Source organism: Cucurbita moschata, unplaced genomic scaffold (assembly GCF_002738365.1).
Source record: "Cucurbita moschata cultivar Rifu unplaced genomic scaffold, Cmos_1.0 Cmo_Scf00017, whole genome shotgun sequence".
Taxonomy (NCBI): Eukaryota; Viridiplantae; Streptophyta; class Magnoliopsida; order Cucurbitales; family Cucurbitaceae; genus Cucurbita; species Cucurbita moschata.
In genome coordinates this window covers 1070392-1079767 of record NW_019268533.1, presented here as the reverse complement: position 1 = coordinate 1079767, position 9376 = coordinate 1070392, and the positions used below count along the sequence as shown (strand labels likewise).

The following is a 9376-nucleotide window of genomic DNA, read 5'->3' as shown; positions in this document are numbered from 1 at the left end:
TCAGTTCCAAGAACAAAAGTGGCACACAGCCCTAAGTGTTCATCCCGTCTCCACACGCCCTCCACCTGCATTCTTCCTATCGCTGAGAACGACGACCACTACGTTCCTTTCTCACTGGTTCTTCCCATAACGGCTTCCATTTCCAGGCTCAACTCCCAATCCTTATCCCATAATTCTCTTATTGTCGTCATCCTGATAGCCATTTGTATATAATGGCTTCGGCCTCAGCATCTGCGCTGTTCAGAGCTTCAAGAGCAAGGTTATTATCACCTTCCTTTTGCTCCAGAGCCTTTCCCGGTTCTTCTCCGAAGCCGTCCTCGCTCTCGTTCGCTACCACTTATAGATCTCTCAGTGGTTCCTCTGCCTTTCGATCGGTTCCTCGCTGGAGTCACGGTGTCGACTGGCGTTCTCCTCTCAGTCTTCGTGCTCAGATCAGAGCCGCTGCTCCTGTGATTGAACGTCTTCACCGTAAATTCTCCTCCATGGGTATGGCCAATAAAAGTTAGCTTGATTATTTTTTATTTTTTCCATTTATTGTTTGTGCGGAACGATTTGTCTTTGATGTGATTGTTCGGTTACGATGTTTATTGAATGGAATATTTTCTGACGTCTTAACGGATGTATGCAAGATAATATGGTTTATTCGCTTTGCTGAGCGATTAAAGGTAATAGGATGGAAGTAGTCTAATAGGCCTGTTTCTTTCTTTCTTTTTCTTTTTCTTTTTCTTTTGTTGGTTCACTCTTAGTTTATCTAGTTTATCAGGACCAGATATGCTGTGAGGACGAAATTTGATGCCGCGAGTTCAAGACTTAATGTTTTACTTGGTTCTTTTTATTTTATGTATATCTCCCTTATTCTGATCAAGCATTGTTATGGTTTCAGCTGCCCAAAATCCTTTCAAGGAAAATTTAACGAGTCTTCCAAAGCCTGGCGGTGGAGAATTTGGAAAGTATTACAGTCTACCATCTCTGAATGATCCGAGAATTGGTAACTTTTTCAAACTGACTACTGCAGAAGGATTGTTTTAATAGTTTTCGACAAAGCATTATCGTTTCTTGTTTTGCTTCTTGTGAATACTCATTTTTATTTTACGTTTATGCCCGACAGATAAGTTGCCTTACTCAATCAAAATATTACTTGAATCTGCAATTCGGAACTGTGACAATTTCCAAGTGAAAAAGGAAGATGTGGAGAAAATTATTGATTGGGAAAATAGCTCTCCAAAGCAAGTTGAAATTCCTTTCAAACCTGCTCGTGTCCTACTGCAGGTACTGTTTGATAGACTCTGAGATTTTCCTGGATGATTTTGTTCTTTTCTGTCTTTATTTTTCAAATTGTGCCCTCCCTAACATTTCCACGATCACAGGATTTTACTGGGGTACCAGCGGTTGTTGATCTTGCCTGTATGCGTGATGCCATGAACAAACTTGGCAGTGATTCCAACAAAATAAATCCTCTGGTATGCATTTACTTTTTTAACACTTGTATGCTATGTCGGTGGTAAAATGTACTCTACATTATTGGGGTGTGAACACGTTCACTACTTTGACCAATGGTTTTACGTCATATGTTGATAGCCAAGATGTGAGAAATATGATGAGATGTTTCATGCTGATATTCAATTACTATCAAGAACTGTGACATTTAATCCTATTGCTTTTTTACTCCTGATCGTGATCATAATTCATAGATTTTTCTTGACCACTTATAGGGAATATAATCTGTAGTCACGATATCCTCTTTTCAAGTTATCATTTATTTTGGTGCAGTTGCAGGTTACTGTAGATATCCTTGACCACCCAAATTTATGTCATCTAGTTTTTCCATAAATTTCTTACTGGAATTAGCATCTGTCGTGTAGGTTCCTGTAGACCTTGTAATTGACCATTCAGTTCAAGTTGATGTAGCAAAATCAGAAAATGCAGTCCAGGCCAATATGGAGCTTGAATTCCAAAGGAACAAGGAAAGATTTGCTTTCCTAAAATGGGGGTCTAATGCATTCCAGAATATGCTTGTTGTTCCTCCTGGATCTGGTATTGTGCATCAGGTACTAATATTTTAAGTGAGCTAGAAGGTTCTGGATTAAAAAAAATTACTTTTGAGAAGGTTTTCTGTTGCTGCTAGCAGGACTGTATTAATTCAACACTACTTTTGGTCGAAAAATGTTATTAAATGAAATGAAAATAAGGAAAAGTGATAATAGCATTAAATCTTAAAATTGAACGTTTTAATATTTCAGGTCAATTTGGAATATCTTGGAAGAGTGGTTTTCAACACTGGTGGTCTGCTCTATCCTGATAGTGTTGTTGGAACTGATTCTCACACAACAATGATTGATGGTTTGGGGGTTGCTGGTTGGGGTGTTGGAGGTATCGAGGCAGAGGCTGCAATGCTTGGACAGGTAATTGAGTTTTGACCTTTTGTTTTCAATTGATTTTTGTAGATTCAGTACACATTTTGCCTATTTTGAAGGCTTGGGTTGAGTTCTATACTTTCCAGAGTCTGATGTTTGAATTTTGTTATTGATAGCCAATGAGCATGGTATTGCCTGGTGTTGTTGGGTTCAAGTTATCTGGAAAATTACGAAATGGGGTCACTGCTACTGACTTGGTTTTGACTGTAACACAAATGTTGAGGAAGCATGGTGTTGTTGGAAAATTTGTAGAGTTCTACGGTAATTACATCCTGTGACCTATCAATGAGCTGTTTTTTACCCAATTTTACTTTTCAGCCGATGGTTGTATGAAATGTGATTTTTTAGGGGATGGCATGGAGGAACTATCGTTAGCTGACCGAGCCACAATAGCAAATATGTCTCCTGAGTATGGTGCAACTATGGGGTTCTTCCCGGTGGATCATGTTACCTTGCAATATCTCAAGTTAACTGGAAGAAGCGATGAAACTGTGGGTGTTATCTCAGTGCATTGATAAATAAGTTGTACAGAAGAAGTGAAATCCTATATAACTTTTATGTTTCTGACTGCAGGTGTCGATGATTGAAGCTTACCTCCGGGCAAATAAAATGTTTGTTGACTATAATGAGGTAAATTCCTGCATATTACTTTTTTAATTTCTGTTATGAGTGTTCACCTGCTGGTCTTCTGATTTTTAGATGTAGCAGTAGTGGTTTTCTTATGTTTGGTCAATTTTTGTTGTTCAGCCTCAACAAGAAAGAGTGTATTCATCTTACCTACAACTAGACCTTGCTGGTGTAGAGCCATGCATTTCAGGTCCAAAAAGGTATGCGTTCTTAGCTGCTTTGTCAATATCTTCTTTGCCCTTCATGTTTAGGTTCCTAGATTCAGGTTTTAATATTTTATATCAGAATCTTGGATGTAGTCTTATACTCTTATGTTGCATCTGTAAAGACCCCATGATCGCGTGCCTTTGAAAGAGATGAAGTCTGATTGGCATGCTTGCCTTGATAACAAAGTTGGGTTTAAGGTATGTGTGTTACTTCTTCTATCACATATGGTGTGGCTAACATATATCTAATCATATTCTTTTTAACAGCCTTATCATAATTTATGTTTACTCTGTAAATATTTTTAATTCTTGCTTTAATTCTAGGGATTTGCTATACCAAAAGAAGCACAGGAAAAAGTGGCGAAGTTTTCATTTCATGGACAGCCAGCTGAGCTGAAACATGGTAGCGTTGTTATCGCAGCTATAACAAGCTGTACCAACACGTCAAACCCTAGTGTTATGTTAGGCGCTGCTCTTGTAGCGAAAAAGGCTTGTGAACTTGGTTTACAGGTACTCATGGACAAGGGTGTTCAATTCATTTAAGAGACTTCTTTTGTATCCCATCCTTTTCCAATGTTTAATAATTTCTTCGAACATTGTGATTTTAGCTCTTGTCACTTTAGTTCTGCTTTTATCCATTTTGGCCTGGCTTGAGGGGCGAAAGTATAGTCTTTGCATGTTAATCATGTCTTATTCTTAATGTTACACCAGGTGAAGCCATGGGTGAAAACAAGTCTTGCACCGGGCTCCGGAGTTGTGACAAAATACTTATTGAAGAGGTAATTAATCATCAAACCTAATTGTTATATATTACTGCATCTAGTCTAGTAATTTTCATATTTCTCATTTCTTGTTTCCCTATCTTGTTTTTTCGAAAGAAAAAAAAAAGAGCAATTGAAACATGTTTGATAATTGTTCTTGTTCCTTTCTTCCTTTGAAAAAATAGAAGTGTTCTCTAGAGGCTTTAAGTTGAGAAAAAAAAATTTACTTAAAAATAAAATATTCAAATTATTTTTATTTCTATTTTTTATATTTACCTTATTTTATAAATAAAAATGAAAAAAAAAAAAAGAAAATTTTTTTTTAAGTTTTGAGTTTTAAGTCTTTGTACTGTAAAACAAAAAAGAACAGGAGAAATGCTACCCTTTCCAGACATCAGTGAAAACATACATTTTTTTTTTTAATTATAATTAAAAAGCAATAAGGAATGGAATATTACCAAATATTTCTTATCTAAAAAAATCACCTTTCTTTTATTTCGTAAGAACATGAAAAATAATAATTCTGTATGTGATTGATGCAGTGGACTACAGCCATATCTAAATCAGCAGGGCTTCCATATAGTTGGCTATGGTTGTACAACCTGTATCGGTAATTCTGGGGATTTGGATGAATCAGTATCTGCTGCTATATCCGAGAACGGTAATTTTAGAATGTGATAAGCTGATAAGATATTGTAATCAGGGGATGCGATTGTTACAAAATGGCCCGACTTTACTCGTTAAATATTGTATACTGTTTCATTTTCGCCTTGATTAATTTTTTAAGGACTTTGTTCATGCAGATATTGTTGCAGCTGCTGTGCTCTCTGGGAACCGGAATTTTGAGGGTCGTGTTCATCCACTGACCAGAGCGAACTACCTTGCTTCACCTCCCTTGGTGGTGGCTTATGCCTTAGCTGGCACGGTATGCACTGGCAGTTTTTATATCTACTTCTGGTCAATTTTGGGCTGTGGAATGATAAAATGTATTGGGTACTGTTTTGGTTCCTTTGATCATATTTAGTTGTAAGGTGGATTTCAGAGAGGTAGTGGTATGAAAATCATCAAAACGTCTAGTCCAACCTTTCTGTAGTATTTAATTCTTCTTTTGTGGTCTAAGGTGGGGGATTGTTGGTTGAAAAATAGGACAATGTCCTTTTTACACAAGGTCATACCTCAGCATAGCTTAACAGTAGATTTTTATTGGTTTATTGCCTTCTGACTGGTAGGATGTTAGTTTCACTCCATAAGAAAGTATAACATTTCAGTAACAATGTAGTTATTTGCAGGGGGCTGTTTTTACAACTCCATACGGTTTCAATACAATAGGCTATTTTGACACTCTTTGGTGGTATTCCAACTTATTTAGTGCATTTCTTGCTGCTCTTTGTTGGTTTATAGATAGAAAGTAGAGGTTCTTCTTGACATTCGAAAGGGCGTCACATGACCTTTTCCTTCTTTAGTTTGTAATAACTGTAGATCGTTTTTTAATAGAATATTCTGTCCCATCCTTTTTAACCAACCGGATGGTGTTTTTAAACCTCACTGGGTCTGATTTCGGCGATGTGTTGTGTCAAGTCTTAATGTAGCAAATACATATTTTTTAAAGAAGAATATGATTTTGGCGATGTCTCTGTCACCCTCTCGCAGTTGTAAAACTATTGAGTTAAATGGTGTCTCAAGCTATCATAAAAGAATCATATTTTTGGAATAGTTGAGTGAAAATCATGAATTATGTTGTGGCTCTAATCTGGTACTATTTTGTCTTCATGAGATAACTTGAATGAGTTTTCCAGGTTGATATCGACTTTGAGAAGGATCCAATTGGAAAAGGGAAGGATGGAAAGGATGTCTATTTCAGAGACATCTGGCCTTCTACAGAAGAAATAGCCGAGGTAGATAGTTTTTATATTGTGGAAGTGCAGTGAAATACGTTTGACAAGTAATAATTGATTTAACTGGTTTAAAATATATCTTAGGTTGTTCAATCCAGTGTATTGCCTGACATGTTCAAAAGTACTTATGAATCTATTACAAAAGGAAACCCAATGTGGAACCAACTTTCAGTACCTGCTGGCACCCTGTATTCATGGGACCCCAAGTCCACCTATATTCACGAACCACCCTACTTCAAGAATATGACCATGGACCCTCCAGGAGCACATGGTGTTAAGGATGCTTACTGCCTGTTGAACTTTGGAGATAGTATTACTACAGATCACATTTCCCCTGCAGGAAGCATCCACAAGGACAGTCCTGCGGCAAAATACCTTCTTGAGCGTGGAGTGGATCGTAAGGATTTCAATTCTTATGGAAGTAGGCGTGGCAATGATGAGGTGATGGCAAGGGGTACTTTTGCCAACATTCGCCTTGTTAACAAGCTTTTAAATGGTGAAGTTGGTCCCAAGACCGTTCATGTCCCCACTGGAGAGAAACTTTATGTCTTTGAAGCAGCAGAAGTAAGTATCTTCGTTCTCATATTTTGCGTACTGTTTCTTTTCTTAAGAAAGTAGTAGACGCATGCTATATCCCTCTATTCTTCTGTTTTGGTTTCTTTGCTTGCTCAAAAGTCACCTTAACTTCAGGTAGATGATATTTTGTTTCTGTGCTGTTTCTTCTTACCGTCGTTCTTTTATTTTTGTATGGAGTGAAGAAACACATCGTAATTAAAACAACAGTTTAAATTTCCTTGTTGCAAATTGGATATATATTTTGTATTCCCTATGAATGTGTTGTTTCCTTTTTGTACCTCTTTGGATAATTTCATTCGATCTATGAAATTGTTTCGTATCCAAAATAATAATAATAATTAAACAACAGTGGTATGATAGTGGGTTGAGCATTAATTTGGAAGGAATGATGTTGAAAATTGGTTAGCTCTCTGTGAGGGGTGGTGCGTCATTTTCGTTTTTCTTCGTGTTCTACGTTTTTTCTTTTCCTAGGTTGTAAATTTCATAATTCCCCTGAAAAAGATAAGTTAGTCGACCAACTTGTCATGGAAAAACTAGATCCATTGTCCCATCTTACATGATATTTTTTTGGCGCAATGTTATGGTTGATTTAGAATTTTCACCTTTTGTAATGCTGACTTAGTTGTCGTGATCTATTTTCTGTTTCAGAGATACAAGTCAGCTGGTCAAGACACCATTGTGCTGGCTGGGGCTGAGTACGGAAGTGGAAGCTCTCGGGATTGGGCTGCCAAGGGTCCAATGTTATTGGTGAGTGTTTGTAATTCATGAAAAATAGATTCTTCAGATTTTATTTTCATTTATCGAATCTGCAATCGACCAACTTCTATACTTTATTGGCACCAGGGAGTTAAAGCTGTTATTGCCAAAAGCTTCGAGAGAATTCATCGTAGTAACCTGGTAGGAATGGGTATCATCCCACTTTGTTACAAGTCTGGTGAAGATGCTGATTCACTTGGCTTGACTGGACATGAGCGTTACACAATTGACCTCCCAACCAACATCAGTGAGATAAGGCCTGGCCAAGACGTGACTGTCACTACTGATTCTGGAAAATCTTTCACCTGCACTGTTCGCTTTGACACCGAGGTAAATTCCACTTTCTTTTCCTTTCACACCACCATCATCAGCTTGAAATGCTTTCGTTTTCCCTACTCGAAACCTCGAATTTGCCCCTAATTTCAATTCCTGTCTACAGGTGGAGCTGGCCTATTTCAATCATGGAGGTATCCTTCCGTATGTTATTCGAAATCTCATTAAGCAGTGAGAGGAACATGTGGAGTAGCTAGCTAATTTAGCAGCAGCAGCAGCAGAAGCAGCAAGTGGCGTGACAACTCGTCCTTTTTGTATTCCCCACTTTCATTAATAAGAAAAACGAAACTCCCGTATGGGACTCAATTTTTTTTAATAGAGAGCGATCTATAAAGCACACAGCAGGTTTGCCTGTCTAAAAACTGTCGAGGTTGTATTTATTAACCGATTATTCTCATCTGGCAGCATCTATCCTGTCGCTGTATCATAATCACCCTTTTTTTTATTCTAGTATGATCCTACTGGTGGTTGGGTACTACGCTGCAGATCCGAGTTGCTGGCATCCACATTGTTGTTAAGGATATAACAGAAATGAAGGTTAAACACCCTCATAGATCCTATAGTATCCTATCCAAATTTTTCTTTTATTAGGTCCATAGCTAAAAAACCTACTTTCCGACTTTCTTACGATAACGGAGTTCATTCGAATATGAAATCCAATTCTGGAAATACAGCATTTCACTTTTTTTTACTACTCAAGGCTTCGATACATTTTGAAATCGAAAAATTTCTACCGAAACAGGTGCTATACGAGAACAATTAGCCGATCTGAATTTCTGACTTATTATAGATTATTCGTCGGTAAAATGGAAAGAATTAGGCGAAGAGGGACCTACGGCAATGAACGGTTACTTTAATATATTTGATGGATGAGGGGATTCTTAGATTCTTAGAACCGTCAGCAAAAAGTAGTCGCAATAGTTTTTTACTGCCTAGGGAGAATAAATAAGAGATTTTGAAGAGTTTCTTACATAATTTACTCAATTATTTGCTCTATGTCAGTATGTCAATGGCATTAGGAACCTTTATTAAACAAGTATGATACGAATCAAATAACTCCAGTAAGATCGAAATCGGTCGATGTCGTTAAAAATAAGACTTTTTTGTTTTTTTACAATGAAAAAATGCCAATTATTTGGTTGATAGTACTTTAATAATTCATTTGAGCACTAAGCTCCAAAGGAATAAAACGACTCCTGGTCCATACCCATCACAATTAATGGGGATAAATTTCTATTCCAATTATGAAATCAATTCAGTACAACAAACAATGTAGATTCCTTTTAGTACCAAAAAAAACCCTCAACAACTTTTGTTACAAGCAATTATTCGAAATAGCCAAAAATAAATTATTCAAACTTTTGTCACAATTTTTGGTTGAACTAAAATTTTGGGTTTTGGGTGTGAGAGACTCTTATTTCGTGCTCATATTAATTAAATAAATGGAGTAGTTTATCTTTTGTTCCTCACTTGAATGGAGTGTTGTCACCTACTACTACTAACCCAAAATTGACTACATCAAATGATTCGTATGTGTCTACTTGATGATTGAATTATTTCACACGTTAATTAAAAAAATAGAGAAACGTGTTCCACGGCAAGTTCCAATATCTTAAAAAACACATTATCACGTATTTTTATGATTTGTCAATCTCAATGTCCAATGCCTTTATACCTTCTATGATATTGTTCTTTAGAACAGACCGACAGGCAGAAAAAAACAGCAGTAGCTCATCTTAGAAATTACATATATTATAGAGTATAAAGATAATAGTATTTGCGACCTGCCAAAAAAAAAAAAAAAAAAA

At 36.8% G+C, this 9376-nt stretch overlaps 1 protein-coding gene across 1 annotated transcript; it reads left to right on the top strand.

Annotated features, from left to right (window-relative positions):
• LOC111455127 (aconitate hydratase, cytoplasmic-like) lies at window positions 1-8046 on the top strand. Its single transcript, XM_023096673.1, has 20 exons — window positions 1-486; window positions 884-988; window positions 1109-1269; window positions 1368-1460; window positions 1863-2048; window positions 2241-2402; window positions 2531-2675; window positions 2763-2905; window positions 2988-3044; window positions 3162-3241; window positions 3370-3445; window positions 3572-3757; window positions 3959-4026; window positions 4551-4669; window positions 4812-4933; window positions 5805-5903; window positions 5988-6467; window positions 7128-7226; window positions 7323-7565; window positions 7675-8046. The coding sequence occupies exons 1-20, from the start codon at window positions 213-215 to the stop codon at window positions 7741-7743; spliced, it is 2967 nt and encodes a 988-aa protein (XP_022952441.1). The 5' UTR covers window positions 1-212; the 3' UTR covers window positions 7744-8046.
• Window positions 8047-9376: the final 1330 nt, after the last annotated feature.